This window comes from Protopterus annectens, chromosome 16.part0 (genome assembly GCF_019279795.1).
Source record: "Protopterus annectens isolate FY-2018-M chromosome 16.part0, PAN1.0, whole genome shotgun sequence".
Classification (NCBI taxonomy): domain Eukaryota; kingdom Metazoa; phylum Chordata; order Ceratodontiformes; family Protopteridae; genus Protopterus; species Protopterus annectens.
The window spans coordinates 283690383-283711525 of NC_056750.1; the positions used below are offsets into that span (position 1 = coordinate 283690383).

At 37.7% G+C, this 21143-nt stretch overlaps 1 protein-coding gene across 1 annotated transcript in view; it reads left to right on the plus strand.

Moving 5' to 3' along the window:
• LOC122790764 (Y+L amino acid transporter 2-like) overlaps positions 1-21143 on the plus strand; it is a 1539581-nt gene that overhangs the window by 1221548 nt on the left and 296890 nt on the right. The window contains exon 4 of the mRNA XM_044058374.1: positions 2472-2595. Within this exon, the coding sequence (XP_043914309.1) occupies positions 2472-2595 (124 nt within the window). The remainder of the gene's footprint in view (positions 1-2471; positions 2596-21143) is intronic.

Here is a 21143-nt window from a genome sequence, read left to right on the forward strand (position 1 = left end):
CTATATATATATATATATATATATATATATATATATATATACACACACACACACACACACACACACACACACACACATGGGCCATAAATTATTACAGTGATCACATTGTTCTGTACCTTCAAAGTAATACCCCTAGAAGAGCTCAAAGTTCAGATGTTCACTGTCTCCTGTTTAGTAAGCAGTTAATAATGTCAGTAGTTATGTCTGTGTTTGACATTCAGTGCCTTTAGTATCTCATCAGATCACTTAATCTTCTTATTGGGAAGAGGCACTTAAAAAGAACAAGCATCTCTTAATGCCAAGTCTTGACTTGTTTTGGTGATGGGCTGCAGCAGTACTTTTATGAGATGGAGGGAGGGAGGGATGAAGAGAAGGAAGGTGAAAAAAAAACTGTAGAACCAAATTCTGTGAGGGAGCAGGGCTAAAAACACTGTTCAGTGGATATATTGTACAGCCTCACTGTTCGATGGCTAGATTGTGCTGCTTCACTGTTCAGAGAATTTATTGTACAGCATCACTGTTCAGTGGATAAATTGTACAGTCTCACTGTTCAGTGGCTATATTGTACAGCCTCCCTGTTAAGTTGATATATTGTACAGTTTCACTGTTTAGTAGACAGATTGTACAGCCTCACTGTTCAGTGGCTATATTGTACAGTTTCACTGTTTAGTTGATAGATTGTACAGCCTCCCTGTTCAGTGGGTAGATTGTACAGTTTCACTGTTCAGTGGGTAGATTGTACAGTCTCACTGTTCAGTGGATATATTATACAGTTTCACTGTTTAATGGATATATTGTAGACTCTCACTGTTCAGTGGATATACAGTACATTGTCAGTGTTCAGTGGGAAAACTGTACAGTCTCACTCTTCAATGGATAAATTGTACGGTCTCACTGTTAAGTGGATAGATTGTACAGTCTCACTTTTCAAGGGATAGATTGTACAACTTCTTTGTTCAATGGATAGATTGTACAGTCTCACTTTTCAGTAGCTAGATAGTCTCACTGTTCAACAGATAGACTGTACAGTCTATTTGTGCAGCTTGTAGATCTTGAATGCTATGTGCACTTCTTGTGAACCTGTCTTTATAAGAAAGTAGATAGGATGGTGGTTGGGTAGATAAAGACAAAAAATTGTTTAGAGGCTGCAACAACAGCCATGAGAAGACATCTTAAAGAACAGTGTGTTTGTTACTGATGAAAAAGAGGGATGATAGAGTTTAAGTACCAAAACAGTGGTCTGAGTGCCCAAAATTAAAACTAGTAAACCTGAAATAAGGCACACACAGAGCTCAGCAAACGAAGCAAAGCGTTCAAGTATACTGACTGAATCTAGAAAGTAAGGTGGGTGACCTGTTTCTAAAGAAGCATATGATAAAAGAGGGTGGTATAGACTGAATAGTAAGTAAGACCTGCTCTGGAAAAGCATGTTTAAGTTATTCTGTTCCACATTTATGGTGTGGGTGCACTAAACATTTTCTGAAGTTATTGTAGGATTAACGGGAATTAAATAATTTAAGCATATATGGAAGAGCCAACAGGTAAACGAAGGAAAATTGGTAACAAATTTTTGTTAACTGTGTTTCTGTGAAATGAAGTATCTTCTAATTACCTGGTGGCAGAGACCTTTACTTTCATAGCTGTAATATGTAGACATAAACTAAAGAAAATGTATTGTGTTTAATCAAATTTTATCAGTACTACAGAAGCTATGATAAATGCATGATGTTTTTTTCTTAATTAATCACAGTGCTTTCATCTAAATGAGATGTTTCAGTCTAACAAGCTTTTCAAGAAATGTTTCAGAGTTTTCTTTATTGTGTTGTTGCTTCCCTAATAATATCACAGTAGTCCACTGAAGTATTTTTAACATTACAGATCTGCCTTTTAAATAAATAAGCATCAGAACTTTTGATATTTAGCTGCTAGATCCAATTCCCTGAAAACATATGTTGAACTTTTATATCATGTTAATTTCTTCTAACTCTAGTGTAGATGACTAAAACTATAAATATGTAGAATTTTATCAAATTAAATCTGACACAGTAATTACAGAATGTTTTTATAATGTCAGCAGCATTTTTTGTCAACACTGATTATCATACATTAGACAATCTTAGCATTTTGTTCTCCATAACTGACAAACGTTTCTGTAATACTTCTGTTCTGCAAGTAATTAAAAAGAAACTCTCAATAAAGAATGTATGGGAGAGAGGAAACAGGTATGGCATGATATACACTGCTGCTTAGATCAAAAATTATCTTCGTTAGTGAACCAAGCGAAATGGCAATTTATGATTACCTGTTTAGAACAGTCATTTTTTTTTTCATTCGTAATTCCTTAAACTATCAAAAGACAATAGGTCACAAATCTCCACATTCCTTTTATTTTTATAGAAATCAATTTGTGATTACCATGCTGCAATATGCGCTTCATTAACAGCATGCTCTTTTTGTTTGCTGAAATATAGGAATCTCCCACTAGCTATTGGAATCTCCATGCCTATTGTCACAGTCATTTACATTCTAACGAATGTGGCCTATTACACAGTACTGGACATCAGGTCTATCCTGGGCAGTGATGCTGTTGCAGTTGTAAGTATTGGCTTCTGGTTAATGGATGAATTTATTTGGTTTAAGTCACTTGAGTTTATACAGGTGTTTGCAAATTTGTTTAGCTGTTTAGAAGATTCATCAGCATTTCTGAAGTCATATTAAATGCAAGCTGTACTGGCTTGTGTCTGTGACGGGAATATTTATCTCTGGCTTGAAAGAAGATTGTCTAATCTTCAGGTATGAATACTGGGATCATTACAACCACCTGGGCAGCTTTTACAAATACAGAGGATCACGGTTTAAAAAATTTTGTGAAGAAAATGCATTAAAATGTATGTTCCCTTTAGTTTTCTGTTGCTAAACATTTTTGATTTGAGCACGGATTAGAACATATCAAAATATTTGAACATTTCAACTCTAGAGGTCAGCAATCAACCTAATAAATCTGTCAACCTTATATTTACTAAGTTGATAGAACACAAAGTATTTGCACGTTTAATTTTAATTACTCATGGACAGCAAATTAAGAGCAGACAAACCTAAAATGCAAGAATAATCAACAAAGTTAAGAAATGTAACTAATGCTTCTTTTTTCAGATATTTACACAGGTTTCAGAGATTATAGTCTGTAGCTTATCCAGCCCACTTTCTTCATAGGTTCACCAGGCTAACGACCACCAAGGCCTTTATAACCCTAGCCATGTAGTCCAACCCAGTTGTGTCCCTATGTGTCATGGGTATTTATTAGGAGGGGTATGTTAGTTAGGAAGTTTCCAGAGGTTATATGGGGGAAGGGTATGTTAGTTTGGGTATTATTGTCTGCCTCTGTCTACCACAGACATGGGGGCCAGACCAGGGATGAATTTAAATTTCTCATGGACTGGTCAAGGTTACACTTATATAGGGTTAGGGATGGACTCTGCTTCACATGGATGGGGAGCCTGTTCCAGAGTGAGGGGATCCTCTGAGACATATACTTGTCTCACCAACATGTCTTATTTATATCACAAGTAAAATTTAAATCCTTGCATCTAGTGGTGCTGATGCTGTTCATTTTGTGGATTTGCAAAAGGTGCATCAGAGCTGGATCCGAAGATGCCTTGTATTCCAGGCATAGATCGTCTCTCAGTAACCTGTAGGAGATGGAGTATAGAGATAAGGCTTTAAGGTGATCCATACAGGGCAATGTGTTTGTACTCTGGATTCTCCTGGTAAGGAACCTTTGTGGGCTTTCCAGCTGTTGCACATGTCTAGTCATGTACATGCCGAAGGGGATGATATATTCAGTGATGGATTTGATAAGGGATAGATAAAGTGACAGTATGACTTCCTTGGACCTGGATACCATACTCTTACTTATAAGTTGGGTGACATAGGATAATTTTCTTACTACCTTGGCCACATGTTGGTCAAAGGACATATTACTGTCTACATATGTTCTAGATCCCCGATTACCAGTTCAACTCTTAGGGTTGTCTTATGAATGGAGTAATTATCATGGGTGGCAGTTTTCCCAAAAAGCACTATAATGTATTTCCTGTCATTGAGTTTTAAACCGTGACTTTGGCACCAGTAATTTGTCTGTGTTAGACCATCTTGTAAGATGCTTGCATCACAGGGGGGGATCTGTGACAGCTCAAAGATGGACAACCAAAGGCCCTTGACATTAGCCTTTTACCTCTGAGAAGTAGATGCCAAATAGGAGTGATCCCAGCACAGAGTCCTGAGGCACCCTACTGGTGAATGGTCTCTTAATAGAGGTGGCATCACCAGTCCTGATTTCCTGGGTCCTGTATGTGAGACAACGGCCAACCTAGCGATTTATGTAGGGGTTTATGCCTAGTTCAGTGAGTTTGTCAACTAAACCTGAGTGGGGTATTGTATAGAATGCCCTAAAATGGTCCAGGTAGGCAGTATTCACCATTTTCTCCTCATCCATTGCCTTGGTGACCTTTTCAAAGCAGTCCACAAGGTTTAGTAGGCATATCTTTTCCTTGACAAAGCCAAACTGGGTTGGGTCCAGTGTCTGAAGGTTGCATATGTTGTCGTTGATCATTTCTATGATCATTTGTTCCATAGCCTTGCATATTAGACTAGTCAGACTAATAGATCTGTAGTTTCTGGGGTCAGTTGATGATCCCCCCTTGTGAAGTCTGATGGCCATTGCAGTCCTCCATTCTTGTAGTACAAGGTTTGAGGCTGTAGTAGAAAAGTGACTCAAGTGGTCCTGGTAGGTCAAGTTTCAAGCTATTTAGGAGGTATCCAAGGATATTTTAGGGCTCATTGAGGCTGTGTTTTTGGTCTTAGAAAGCAGTGCCAAGACCTGCTCCTTGTTAATAGTTGGAGGCATTATGCTAGTTTGTATTTCATGGGGGGAGGCAGGGGGTGAAAGTTGGTATGTTTGATCCTCTGGTGGGTGTGTACAGTATCTGCTCAAGGGTATTTGTGTTGATAAAGTCGGGAATCATTGTGCCTACGAGTATGAGGAAGTGTATGGTTCCCAGTCTATAGAGGGGTAGTTAAAGTCTCCCATAAATAGGGTATTTGGTTTAATGGTGAGTGTCTCCAGTAGGTCTATGTATGAGCTGTGGGATTCTAGGGACATAGAGGGTGACCTATAGCTTGCTAGGATATGGTATGAGAATTTGTCTGTGGTGATTTGCACATGGATAAATTCCAGGGCATCGTTCTGTTCAACCAGTGTAGAGTTATTGGGCTCATGTAAGACTGAGTAAAAGTAATTTTGTTCAAGTAGCTTCTCTGTTAGACATTTGTAATCGGTCAGCTCTGGAAATGAACACTCATTTGGCTTAGAAAATGTGACCATTTTATGTAGAATCTGCCAAATCTTGTTTCAACCCTTGTGTTTTAAGAATATCTGAAAGACAAAAGTATATGTATACACTTTCAAATAAACACAGTGCTGTCTTATGAAACATCTTTAGTCTCTGACTTTTTGTCTTCTTATTTTTGAACTATAGTAAACTGATTCTGAGCTAGATCTCTCAATATAGTCATACACACGTCTGTAGCCTGGACAGTAAAAAAAAAGACAATGCATACAAACTGTAAAATATAATAGGATTGCAGTTGCCGTAGAATACACAGTAGTTTTATGCAGCATTTGAGAGGTGATGTAAACATAGGATGGCCTTCAGAATTAAGCTTGAAAAGTCTCTTAATGTTTCTGTTTCTCCATGAACACTCCACGGTTGTAGTGTGCACCCGCCCCCCCAGCCATTATAATATTTATATTGTATGATTACTTTATGTTAATAAGTTGAAACAATGTTTTCTTTCATAATTGCACCTGTCACTGTGGAGATGTTTGCATTGTGGTTGCATTCTGGGTGAACACATATCATGTTATTTACAGTGCTGCAGAAATGTAACTATAGCCATAAATGTATACAGCAATATGTGGTAGACCAAATCCACACTACAAAGACAATTTTAGTTGTTTGCAACTTTTCTTTTCTTTCCTGCAACTGGATGTAGTGTTCCATGTCTGTCGCATAACATGGGCTGCCCTTCACAGGAGCTAAATTGCTGTCAATCAATGTCAGATCATCAAAGTTTCGGAAGGTCGAACTTCATATGGTCAAGACCATATGTTCCACTTTCTGAAATGTCAAACAAGGCAAAACAACACAAATCTATGTTTTTGCAGGGGGGCAAGCCCTCTCTGCATCCCCACACCCCCTACATATTATATATACCAACTCCAAGATTGCACTGCAGTGGAGAAGAGGGTAAATCCCCCAATCTCCACTGTACTGTGATCTCGGTACAAAAGCTCTGACGTTTTGGAATGTTGATCTGATATAATGTTCAACTTTCTACAACTTCGATCTTCTCAAGGGAACCCCTTTGCACTAGTAGTCATCATGAAGTAAAGATTATAAAACATACCCTTAAATGTGCACCAGTTACAAGAGCACCTTACCAATATTTTGGCTAAAGAGTGTGAGTTTGGTACTTTGCCACTGAGTTTTAATTGATCAGGTCATGTGTTGGCCAAGGCACATTTTTAGGGAATTGTTTGCAGTCTTGCACATGGATTACAATGTTGGACATTGTCTGAGTTTATTACTCCTAATTATGATGACTTTGTTGTTTTATTTTCCAGAATATGTATTATAACTTGTACTGGATACCTGCTCTTTATTACATTATGCCTGGAGGTGCTGGGTCATGTTCTTTACAAGATCTTTGTGTCCTGTCTTATGGATGGAGGTTTTCAATAAAATTTAAGAGGATTTTTGGTTATGCCTGATTATCAACATTAGATCACTGATGCAGTAGCAGTAGCCCTTGCTATATGGATCCTATCCCCTGCCACTAGCCAGTTTTTCAAAGCTTAAAGGCAACCTTCATAAGATCTATCTGTCAGAAGCTTGAGAGAGGCTCCTGTAAAAAGACAGAGCATCAAAACCTCAGAGTTTTTGTGCTGCTGAAGTGCATTCCTTTGCTGGGCTTCAAGGAACTGTTGGTCAGCTAGCTATACTTAAAGGCTGGGAAGACAATTCCCCGTTGAGGAAAACCTTGCACAAATTTAATTTTCTGAGGAAAATGTGCGATATCCATCACTGGCACTTCTGCCATTAGCTTTTAGGCTATATAGGTTGTGTATTGCCCATGACACAACAACAGATCATCTTCCAAAACCTTTGGCTTCCTCCCACACTTCCACTCTGACTGCTGATTGGTCAGCCCGGTAGAGGGAAAAATCAGCTGTCAGAGTGGAAAATTTTCAGCACTTTCTTGATGCCTTGTGAAAAAGCAACTGAGAGACTTCACAAGGGCAGCAGCCGGCCTTCATATCCTTCCTGGTAGATAAATCCCCTTTGGGGAACCTTTCACACATAAATATTTACTATTTATATTTTTTAAACATGCTATTTACTTTAATTTAAGCTGTTCTGTTACTTTAAGAAACCCAGTATTTGTTTAATATCGGAAGTTTCCTGTCAGGGACCACTATTTTTAGCTTTGGCTAATTTGAGGGCTAACATGGTGACAAGATGTACTGCTTGTGTAAACTTTATTTTTTAAAAGGAAAGTTTAGTGTAGGAAAGTGTTTTAGTTGGGCTTGGATGACGGTAGATTATAAAGTGTTTGTTTTTATGATATGACAACTTACCTAGCATTTCTTCAGACTAAATTTTATTTAGAGAGGTTTATGATAGGGATTTAATGTACTTCTTATGCACACCAGTGTTGTGAAGACTGTTGTGTGTGAAGTGTAAGTTTACTGCTTGTGTAAACTATTTGACAACTTATTTTCTGACTGACTTGTCCCAGAGATACTTATGCACATGAATCATCATCCTTAGTCACAGCATGGATACATACCCTACTCCTTTTGTAGTTCATAGGGGGAAAAAACTTACCAAGGAACCCTTGCCAACTCTGTGATCTTAGTATCTGCCTTAATCAATGGTCGGTGACTCTGCAGTGGCCAGCAGTTGTATCTCTGACTTACCTGTCCTGTCTTCCTGTGGTGTAGATCTTTCATCTATCACAAGCTGTGGGTCAACCACATCCTCTTCAGATGTTCCAGTGTCTGAACTGGGCATAGTAGTACATACCGGGGAATATATGCATATGGGAAAGAGACTTCTTAATGTGGAAGAAGTACCTTTTCCTAGTCAGTCATCAGGGATACCCATAAAGAAAAAAACAAAAGGTTAAATATTGTTCTTCAGCAGACAATGTATCGGTTAGAAAGAATGATTTTTCTTACCTCAGCCAAAAAACTGTTACAGTTAATCCTGGTACTCAGAATACAGTATCTGTAAATCAGGCCAGCAGAGACATCCTTGATGAAGAGATGTGATATGATTCTGACATAGGCAGGGACATGGCTTCATCTCCTGTTGATTCCCAAGCAGAAATTCAGATTCAGAAGAAAAATGGTCCTAAGTGGATATGCCTCATATTACTCCTATTCCTCCACTAGTGCCACCCTAGTAAGATGTCTTTAATGCTACCTGTAACAACTCTTGATACATAACCTTCAGTCTCCAGTACAACATATAGATTTTGTAAAGTTTCCCATACTAACAAGCGTTTATTTTCTCACCTTGGGTTTTACCTTGTAGCTATTTATACATCTTCCCCATCAGGGAACAAGCTGTTGGTATAATCTAACCTATTCCGTGTGGACAAGGAGGGGAAGATTTTGGATATATTTGATAAAGAGCTTTTTTCTTCTTCCACTTTGGCTTACATAATTCTTAATTGTCAGACCCATAGTGGATGCTCGTACTTTTTTGTACAGTTTGGGAGAATTAACTACCAGACTTTCCTCTGAAGATACTACAAGTCTTAATTTTATCTTAATTATATTGTTTCTGACATTTCTCAAGTATCTAAACATGCCTTAAGGAGTGCATATGATTGAGCAGATACTCTGTCCAGGGTGAGCAGATACTAGGTCACTGCTTCTGCTACAGTTTTAGTAGGTATGCCTGAGTACATAACCTACTCTTTTCTGATGAGGTCAATTCTGAAATTCTATATTCACCTTTAAATAAGTGGAGTTTTATTTGGCTAATGTGCTTTTCAGGTCCTAAACAATTTGATGAGAGAGGCAGATTAATTTTTTCAGGCTTCCTCTTACAAATCTCCTGGATCCTTTTTCATGTTTAAGAAATGAAATAAAGAAACATTGCCTTCTCAAACCAAACAGGTAAGTAAAAAGAGATTGGAGGATGGGAACAGCAATTATCCATTCCTTAAAATGGACAGTCTACATGTAACTATTTGAAATGTCTGGACCCATTAAAGTGAGTCCCAAATATGGAGAATGAATGGCTGAAAGAACAGACTTAAAATATACTCACTTGAGATGCCATTTCTTAAAATATTCCCTTTTCTCCAAGGTATGGCGACCTTGGTATATTTATTATTTATTTTATTTATTTTACATTTGATAACCGGCAAAGTGTGACTGGACACAAGTCCTTTTTCAGTGGAGGCCTAGGAGAGAAAAGCTCCACAGAACAAAATCTATATAGAATACAAATAAATCAACAGTAATACAATTTGATTAAATTACATATAGAATGTCTACAGATACATTAAATATTAGAGAATATAAAATATGCAAATACAGATAAATCAACAGAATACATTTAGTTAAGAAAGTGTTCTGAAACGTCATGTGTCAGAGAATCAGATAAAAACTTAAGTACTGAGGGTGAAAACTTGCCAGGACTGGTACAGGAACAGAGCCAAGTATTAGTATATATAAGTTTGGGAGGTCTGTGTGTGTGTGTGTGTGTGTGTGTGTGGGGGGGGGGGGGGGGGGGGGGCATGCCTTCCTGCAAAAAGAAGTTTTAAGGGGAAGAGCGATTTTTGAGATTTGCTCATTTTTGCGTTTTTATTTGTTTGGCTTTTTGGCACTTGGCATTTTGAGTGATGACATTTCAATAGGGAGCCCAGTCAACAACCTCAATGTGACATTATCAGTACTCTTTCCTGAGCCCTTTCCCTCCTGCCCTTATCTCTCAAAATCTCTTCCAGCAACTGGTTCTTTATGTCCCCTTTTTGGAAACAGACTGTGGCAGACTCTTCAGTATTAAAAGCGATTCAGGATGGATACATTTGGTACCGGATACAAAAACCTTATTCAGCAGAGTTCCTTCCTACCTACCAAAACAAACAGTATTTTCTGTAGGTTCTTCTGACATTGCCCTAGGAGTCATAGAACTAGTGCCACTAAATCAATGGGGAAAAGGCTTCTATTCCTGAATGTTTCTCGTACCAAAGAGCGAGCCTTCTTGGAGACCAGTTCTAGAGCTTCCCTTCCTAAATCTGTATATGATCTTTCAGAGTCTGTTATCTCTCATTCCTCAGGGAAGCTTTATGGTAACATTAGATCTAAAAGATGCATATCATCATACTGTCATAGCCAAAGGGTTCATGAAATTTCTCAGATTTTCTGTGTCTGGCTTACATTATCAGTTCTCTACATTACACTTCGGGTTATCTAATACCTCAAGGGTCTTTACAAACTCATAGGGCATTGTAGACTGGATATGACATTCATATATTTCCTTATTTAGACAACTTACTCATCTTTGCACAGTATTTTCCCAGATGTCAAGAGTCATTACAATGGGTTTCATCTGTTCTGACCAATCTGGGATTCCATGTAAATATTCAGAAATCCTCCTTGACTTCATCATACAGGATTGTCTTTGTAGGACATCTTATAGACACTCTACAACAAAAGGCTTTTTTTGACACAGGAGAAGGTGGAATTTTACCTGACAACCTTCCTGAGCTTCTCAACCCAGTCTGAGACTTCAGCCAGAGAGTATCTCAGGCTCATGGGGTTCACGACATTTATGATTCTCATGATTCCTCTTGTCAGGTTACAAATGAAAAAGAGTCAGTGGTTTCTAAAACAAAACAAAACAAAAACATGGACCCGATATTCTGGAATTTCAGATTCTAGTCTTGGACTTTGTAAAAGAGGAACCGCACTGCTGCAGACTACAAATACAAGCAAATTTAGGTTTTCCTTTTTTCTTTTACCTCCAAGTCAATCTGTAACTAGTGATGTCTAAGATTTCACTTGAGATCAAGTTGCAATACCTGTTGGATTCCAGACAGACCAAAGCACATAAATGTCAAAGAGATGTTGGCTGTGATACTTATCTTAAAATCTTTTATCTGTGGTCTCCAGGACCTCTCCAGGTGATTACAGATAAACAACTTCTTCTTCTTCTTTCGGCTTTTTCCCGGTTAGGGGTCGCCACAGTGGATCACCTGTCCCCTCATGATTGGCAGTGGAGTTTTACAGTGTCGAGTTGCCAGCCCAGCACCCAACCTTCCACAGAAGGCACACACATGCACACACTCACACCTAGGGCCAATTTAGAGTGTCCAATTCACCTACAGCATGTCTTTGGGATGTGGGAGGAAACTGGAGCACCCGGAGGAAACTCACATTACCACAGGGAGGACATGCAGACTCCGCACAGAAGGCGCCCCAGCCGAGAATCGAACCAGAGAACCTCTTGCTGTGAGGCGGCAACGCTAATTGCTGCACCACCGTGGCCGCCCCATTACAGGTAAACAACACCACAGATAAATAAATAATGTAGTACATCAACAAGTTAAGGAGTACAAGGTCATACCCTCTGTGCAGGCTGGCAGTTAGGGCTTGGGAGGTAACATTCCTTAACCTTCCAAGCATCCTACGTTCTGTCAGAACAAACCATAGTAGCAGAGAAGCTGAGCAGGGCCAGATCAGACCTCCTCGAAGGGGAGTTGAATTAAGGGGTCTTCCAGGAATTGATCAAGTTGTGGAGAACACCTCAAATAGATCTTTTACTCTCCTTTCATAACAGACAACTGAGCAAATTCTGCTCCAGGGTTTTTGCTTTTTCATTCCCATGGAGGAGTAATATTCCTTTATGCATTTCCACTGATATCCAGGGTAATTATGAAGATTCAGAAGTCTCTTCAAAAAGTCATTGTAATGACTCCCTTTTGGCCCAGGCAACATTGGATTTTCCCTTCTTATGGAACTGGCCAAGGAGAATTACCACAAGTTTCCTGACAAAGTGGACCTACTCACACAAGACAAGGAGAGTTTGATACACCCCAATCTCAAACATCTTCGACTAATTCTAATTTCTTTTAGACACCTCTTTTCAGAGGGCATGCAGCAGATACTAAAGGAGGCAAGAAAACCTGCGGCTAGAAAATAGTTTCTTGGTAAGTGGAAAAGTTTTTCTAGTCAATGCCTATCCAGTAACCAAGCCCCTGTCAGGGATTATGTACCACTGTTGTTCAAATATCTGTGTGAGTTTCTATCCTCGGGCCTCTCATACTACTTTGCCAAGGTATATCTTGTGGCCATTTCAGTATGCCTGTCCATGGATCTTTCACTTTCTTCTATCTTTTTGGTAATACAGTTTCTTAAAAGAGTTTTACACTTGCGATCTCGCAGTAAACAGGTTGCTCCTTCCTGGTATCTTAATTTTGTGCTGGAAAAGTTAACCATTTCTCCTTCTGAACCTGCACTTCAAGTAAAATGAAGATTTATTACATGGAAAACTTTTTTTGTCATTCCTCTGACATCTGAAAGAAGAGGACTGAGTCACAAATTTTCATGGTGGGTGAACTCTGTGTGGTCTTTCATAGGGATAAAGTATCATTAAAAACAAATCCCTCATTCATGTCTCAGGTGGTTTAAGAGATCACCTTCAATCAGGCCATCAGTCTGTCAGTTTTTAGATGTGCAAATGTGTCTTAACAGAACCAAGCCCTTTAAAAGCTGATAAGCTATTCATTTTTTGTATTGGGACAATGAAAGGACAACCTGTAAGAAAACACACTAACTCCAGATGGCTGACCTTTGCTATTGCCTTTTGTTATACCCTACTGCTCTGTAGCAGTAGGGATGCCTTCCACAGGAAGGGGCTAGTGAAATATCACATAGCATGGAAAGGAAGCCTGAGCCCCAGGAGAGTGTGCCTGTTTTGAGTCAATCATTTTCCAGGGAATCTCCCAGAAAAAAAAGTAAAAGTAAAAAAATGTGTTTTTTCCTGTTTCTTTTTCTGTGGACAGGAACAATTTGCTAAGGAGTTAATGTCTGCTTTTACTGTCCTGTTTTCTTTTCAGAAAGGAAAAGGAAAGGGGTTTCCTCACCTTCTGACTCTGAAATTCAGTCAGAAGAAGAGGAATTGTAGAATGAAATCTGTATTTCAGGATTCTGTGCTCAGCCTAAAGATTATGATTCTGAGGAAAGTTTTGTTTCATAATTCCAGCCAGAAGATGTTTCTTTTTCTGACACTTTAGCTAAAATGAAAGAGGTCTTTCAGTGGGATAAGAGTGAAATTTTTTTTGCTCTGCAAATGTAGTGGGATTTTTTTTATAATGCAGCAAGTTCCAAAAGTTATGACCGAGAGACAACCACTGGGCAGCAGCTTGTCCAGTATTAAAATGCATATTTAAATAGTAGAATCGTACACAAATAATAAAAATCCAACAGTTTATTTTACAGGCACCAGGTAAGTTCCCTCACTTACAGCTTCATCAGACTGTTAAATTTTAAAAACCTCCATTGCTTTATATACTGATCACATGTTAACACTAATCGTCCAATTTAGTATTTTAAAGCAAAACGATCAGCATTATATGCTGTAGGATACTTACATAGAGCATATATATAGATTAAAAAACAACATGTCTACATATCATAAATACTATATGAATAGATAAATATCTGAACACATTACTAATGTATTATCACTCATTCATTGTGTCAAATACTACCTTTAAAAACTACTTATGAAAATGTATGCTTTCTATAAAAATATATAGACGCTTGTGTACACACTGTATTTTTAATTAGTAAATAAGTGTGTTTATAACCACAAACTATACTAATACAATAAATAAAATAACATCTCATTAATTTATCAAAATAAGCTATATCAGCTGAATACATGAAACAAGGTAGTATATACATAAAAATCAGCTAGATATATAAAAAAAGAATAGTATATACACAGAAGTCAAATGCATTCAAGTGTAGATTACTTAAACGTGGATATAAGGAATCAGAGGTAGAGGCAGGGGTACAAAATTTGCACCTACTAAGAGAAAGTACAGCTGCACCTTATTATTCTGCACAAATACATGTACCTAATCAGCATAACAGTGAAACATCTTTATTAAAAATACCTATGCATTTTACCAGTGACAATAGAAACATTAGGGATCTTATAGATAACCACTGGTGTATCCTTACAATTGATCCACAATTAAGAGACATAGTAGGGGATAAACCTAGGTTTCAGTATAAGAATAAATTTAATCTCAAAAGGCTACTATGTCATCCAGTGAATAAAACTAGTCATAATGACTATATAGGGACAAGCCCATGTGGGAAATGTAACTTTTGTACATATATTGAAGCAGGAGATGGGTTTATGCACCCAGATACAGGCCAGTATTTTAAGTTTTATGTAAATGCAGATTGTGGTAGTACCCATGAGGTGTATTTGGCTGTATGCCAAAGATGCCTCTCATTCTATGTCGGTAAGACCAATAGGGCCTTATGGACTAGAATCAGAGAGAATCTCTATGCTATTAGAATAGGCTATAGCACAAATGCATTAGCCAAACACATTATGGCACATGGGGAGGAGCATGTGTTTCGTTTCATGGTCATTGATACCATTGCCCCTATTGTAAGGGAGGGCAACATAAGGAACAATACAGAAAAAAGGGAAATCAACTGGATCATGAAAATGAGAGCAGACAAAGGTAGAGGCCTCAATGAGAGAGTCTCACTGAAACCTGTATTAAAATCTAAGCATCTGATCGCTAATTAGAGGCAATATTATGGTGGCATTATGACCTTGATTTCTATGTATATACTATTCTTTTTTATATATCTAGCTGATTTTTATGTATATACTACCTTGTTTAATGTATTCAGCTGATATAGTTTATTATGATAAACTAATAAGATGTTATTTTAGTTATTGTATTAGTATAGTTTGTGGTTAGAAACACACTTATTTACTAATTAGAAATAGAATGTGTACACAAGCATATATATATTTTTTTATAGAAAGCATACATTTTCATAAGTAGTTTTTAAATGTAGTATTTGACACAATGAATTAGTGATGTGTTCAGATATTTATCTATTCATATAGTATTTATGATGTGTAGACATGTTGTTTTTTAATATATATACATATATATATATATATATATATATATATATGCTCTATGTAAGTATCCTACAGCATATAATGCTGATCATTTTGCTTTAAAATACTAAATAGGACGATTAGTCTTAACATGTGATCAGTATATAAAGCAATGGAGGTTTTTAAAATGTAATGGTCTGATGAAGCTGTAAGTGAAAGCGCTTACCTGGTGCCTGTAAAATAAACTGTTGGATTTTTATTATTTGAGTGCGATTCTACTATTTAAATATGCATTTTAATACTGGATAAGCTGCTTCCCAGTGGTTGTCTCTTGGTCATAACTTTTGGAACTTGCTGCATTTTAATACTATTTGGCCAGGAGGCATTTGCTCTGTTGAGTGCGGCTATATTTATTTATTTTACTTGATTTTTTTATAGTTGGATATTTCTCAGTCTTCATCTATTCTTCCTGTTCTATTTGCTTTAGAGAATGTTTATTTCTCAGCTTGCAGTTTACCTGACAGTCAACCTCCTGTCCCTAGAAGGTCTGGTAGGTTACACAGGGTACTTCAGACTCAAAAATATGTTCTTTTTATTCCTAAATTAAATCAGAACCTGCAGTGATTTCCCTATTCAAAACTTCTTCTGCTAGACAAATTGCTAATAATAATTCCATTAGCTCTGATAAGGATGAGAATGCTTTTGGGGAGAAAGTTTATTCTGCTGTTACTGTAACATTCAGAATTTTAAACTGTCAGGCTCATATGGTAAAAGTTTTTACTTCTTTCTTTGAATATCATGAATGAGTTTACTGTCGACCTTTCCTCTTTGCAGGCAAAACATTTTTGAATGTCTTATTTTGTATCTTCTTCTTATATTATTAAACATGCCTTAAAGTGTTCTTATGACACTGCTGACACCGTCTCCAGGGCTGAGGCTTTAGGTCAGAAGATTACTTTGTTTGCATTCTCAAAATATTCTTCAAGATGTTATTACTGAAATTTTGAATTCTCACTTAGGCAGGGAAGTTCTGTTTGGCCCTTCTGCAGCCAAGGTGCTGAAGAGGTTTGCTTAGTGGGAAGGCTGATCCAGATTTTCTAACCTTTCTTTTTTAATTCATATTTTTCTTTTCTTCTCCCTCAGCTCCCTTTTTGAACAGGCAATTTAAACAACAAGGTGTCAAACAGGATTTTAATAAGCAGTGACAAGAAGGCTCCAGAAAGAAAGGGAATGCCTTGCAAAACCAAGGACAGTCCATTAAGTCAGAATGGCTATTTGCCTTTTCAGACTCCCCCCACGTCTTCATCTTCCCTTGTGGCACCACATTGTTAAAGACAGTTGGGTTCTAGCTGTCATTTAACAGGGGTACAGTTGGCAATGGGACTCCCTCTCACCTTTCTAGGGGATCCCTCTTTGCCCAGTAAACCTAATATCCCTGATTTCTCCACTTCTTCAACAAATATCTCAGAGTGCTACACCATCGGTACCTGCAGATCAGAGGAGCAAAGGGTTTTATTCAAGTTTTTTTTTTTTCTTATGCCAAAGAAAAAAGGGACTTGATGGCCTGTGGTAGACCTCTGCTGTTTCTCAATTTTTCTAAAGGTCCCAAACTTCAAAATGTTGTCCCTTCAGACCCTGTTATCTGATCCCTTTACTAGATTTCATGGTAAAGGTAGATTTAGAAGATTCCTATCATTACAAAACTATTTTTAAAGATTTTTCTGTATCTGGTCACATTATTAGTTCTATGTCTTACCTTTTGAAATACCTACTGCTCCACAAGTATTTACAGAGTGTCTGGCTCAAATAATTGCTTCTTGCAGACTTCTAGGCAGTCACATTTTTTCTTGATTTGGACAATTGTCATATATTTGCATACTCTTTTGCCAGTTGTCAGGAGCCCTTTCTAAGTGTGCACAATCTTCTACTGATTTTGGGATTTTCAAGAGAAATTTCAGAAATTTTCTTTCATCCCATCTCGCAGAATTGTTTTCTTGAGATGTCTGTTAGACCCTACGCTGGAAAGGATTTGTCTCCCTCCAGAAAAAATAGAGATGTTCCAAACATTTTTACTGAGCATTTCTAGTCAAAACCAGGTGTCTGTTGGGGAATTTCTCAAGATTCTGGGGTACATGACTTCTATGATTCATATGATTCTCCTGACCAGACTTCACATGAGAAGTAATTTAGTGGTGCTTCAGGTCAGTCTGAACTCAGCATCTTCACCCTTTATCTTTTCAGAGCCCCATTTTTAGGGTTTATAAGGAGAGAGGGTCTGTGGTGGATAGATCAGTTCTCTTGAAATCCAGGTCTCCCATTTTCTCTTCCACCACCACCTCTTCCATCTGTCACAACAGATAAGTCAGACCTAGTGTAAGAAGCAGTTTTGAAAGGGGTAAAAGTGCAAGGTATGTCAAACAGACAAGGTAGGTAAACATTAGAGATGTTGGCAGTAATAAATACTTTGAAAGCTCTAAATCACAATTAACATCAATGTGATGTGTTACATAAACATACAGGGGGTGTAGCAGATCTTACCTTCTATACAGACTTGCTGTGATCTCCTGCGATGTAGCAACTCAGCTCATTTGACTCTTCAAGCCTCAGTACATTATGTCAGAGTAAAGCATTGTAACAGATAAGTTAAGCAACAGACTCTCACAAATGAAAACTGAGGTCTCCCAACTAGATCTGTTTGCCTCATCTCAAAACAGACAGCTAAAGAATTTCTACTCCAGTATTCTTTGCAAACAGGCCTGGAACACAGACATTTATTTTTCATTCCCATGGATTGGAATTTTTCTCTATGCTTTTCTACCTTTCTACTGATATCCAGGATTCTTCTAAAGATCCAGAAGGATTCTCCAAAGATTGTGGTGGGGACCCCTTTTTGTCCTAGACAATAGTGGTTCTCCCATCTGTCGATGCTGTCCAATGGCAATTACCATAATCTTCCCAACAAGATGAATTTATTCACACAAGACAGGAGTTGTTTGATATACCCCAACCTGAAAACTCTTCAACTGACTGCCTGCATATTAGAAAAAAAAAGTGCCTGAAAGTTATTAAAATTATAAGGACATGCAACAGGTATTGAAGGAGGCCAAAAACTACTTCTAGGAAATCATACATGTGCAAGTGGAAAAGATTTTCTAGTTGGTACCATTCCAAGAACCAAGACTCTCTTAAGATCTGGCTTCCTTAGGTTCTTGATATTTTTGTGCAAGTTGCTGTCCCCTGATCTTTATTTTTCCACTGTCAGGGTTAATTTATCAGGCATTTCTGCTTGTCTGACCTTTAGTCCCCCTTTTTAACATCCTCAAGTCAAGCAGTTTCTGAAAGGGGTTTTACATACCCATCACCTAAGAATCAGATGGCTTCTCCTTGGGATCTTAACTTTTTACTTGAAACATTTATTTTTTTTTACTTGAACCAGTTTATCAGGCTGAATTGAGGTTCCTAACATGGAAAACTGTTTTATTCACTGCTCTGACTTCAGCTAGAGAGTATCTGAGTTACAAAACTTATGGTGGAACAACCCTACCCCCATTTCCACAAAGGCAAGGGTTTCCTTGAGAACTAATCCCTTTATTATTCCTAAAGTGGTCTAAGGTTTTACTTTAGCTAGCCTATTAATCTCCCTGTCTTTTCTCCTGATCTCAAAAACAGGGGAGAAAAAATTATTTAAACTGTCCACAGGCAACTCAGATACTACCGAGAAAAAACTCAGAAGAAAGTAAAACTAGTGTCAAAGCAGGTTGTTTCTAGATGGTTGTCTCCTGCTATTTAGTTTTGTTATTCTTACCATAATAAGTCACTTCTTTCCAGGGTTAGGGCCTCATTCCGCTAGGGCTTTGACTTCTTCAGTGGCTTTCAGGAAAGGGTTGGTCTACATAGAAGTGTTCTAGAGGCAGCAACTTGGTCCTCTGTGCATACTTTTACAAAGCACTACAAAATGGATTCCTTTCCCATGGCCAGAACAGGCTTTGCTAAAACTATTCTCCAGGGGCTTGTGGATTCTTAACATATTTCCTCCTCTCTTTTTAGTTTTTATGCTGTGGTAATCTACCCATATAGCAAAGGCTACTGCAACAGTGATCTAATATTGAATGCAGTATAGTTGTATGTTAACTTATACAATACAAAAACGGTAGCTATTCTAAAAGATCACTGTTGCAGTAGTCATAGTATTCCTCCAGTCCCCTTGTTTTGGTGTTTTTGTTTCGCCAGATGAATATATAGGGTTTCTGACATTTCATCAAAGTGTCTCAAACCCTAACCACAAATCACTGAAATCAAATGATTAAACACAAAATACTGTATTTTGCAGGGAGCAACCTTCCTGCATCCCTCACACCCCCCACCATTAAATATACATACCAACTCTGAGATCATATTACAGCGGGGAAGAGGCAAATTTTTCAATCCCCACTGTTTCATGACTTTGCTCAAGAAAAGCCAGTAATGTTCCATTAACTGACTTTTGATGAGCTGTACTAGCTTTTATAAAAATCAACAAAACAGAGACATGAATACATGTAACCTAGGAGGCTTACCCTCCTGCAGAAATAGATTATTAATTTTTTTTTTTTTTTAAGTTTTCATGATTTGCTGTTTGAGTGTGATCATTTGTACTTTAACATTCTGCACCTTCAACAAAATATCATACACCCGATGTTTACACCCATGTATATATGGTTAATTTGTGTTTTATTTCCTAGCATCTTTTCCTTTCAGGACTATCCCTTCTTGAGGCAAGAAAAGCTCTGAGTTTTTTTTTTCCACTCTGACTTTTTATAGGAGCTCCTCTCATGCTTCTAACAGAGCACGTGGAGGGCACCCTTATGCTTTGAAAAGCTGGCCGATGGCAGGAGCTAGGATCATATAGCTTAGACTACTGAAACAGTGATTTATTAGATCATGTACTGTTATGGTAAGTTTACTTACATAACTATACTCTCTTAAGAAGGATGGCTTACCTTCCAAGTGCTCCGGATTATGCAGAACACACCACATTTTAAGCATGGAACTTACAGAGTTCTGCAGTTCCGCATTAAGAGTGTTGGGTCCACTATTCTGATTCGCTCATATACTGCAAAAATAGCCGGTCGGCATACAGGTAATATGAGCCAACCGGAAGATGACATCTGATGCAAGGTGAGACAACCAGCAGAAGCTGAAACATGACCAATGTGTGAGCGACTACTGGCTTACAGTTTTTGCACTAAGTAAGTCAAGGCAAACGGCAGTAGTGCACACCATACCATCAATATAAATATGCATGGCAACAACACTGGCTCTGAAATGAAAACGGTCCACAATAATTTTAATAAGCCACACAGGGTAGCAGGATCCAAAAAGAAAAAACTTGTTTAATGCCCAAATACCAGTATGGTGTTTTTGTCAGCAAAAATCAGACTTCTTCAGAACATAATACCCTTACTTCAAAACCACAGTCTTAAATATCCTTAATCAGTTAAATATAATTGGGTAATTAAATAAACACTGATGAAAAATTACTTAAAACTCATTGTAACTACTACAAGCATTTAAATTAATTATTAGTAAGTCTATTAAAATGTCTTACCTAAATTTAATTAACAATAATGTAAAATGTAATGAAAAATCACTTAAAAGTCACTTTAAAACTCATTATGAGAATATTTAATTGAGCACTTAAATGAATCTAAGAAATATATCTATTACTTTAGCCTAAAATTTATGATAAAATAAGCTGGTTCAATAAGAAATATGTATTAAACGTACAACAGATAAGTTCACTTTGTTAGTGACTTCTTCTCAGGTGGCTTATGTGGGTTCTGTGATGAGGAGATATTCCTGGCTTTGGCTTCAACCTTTGCCTGATGATATTAAGGTTGAGTTGATGGATGCCCTTTG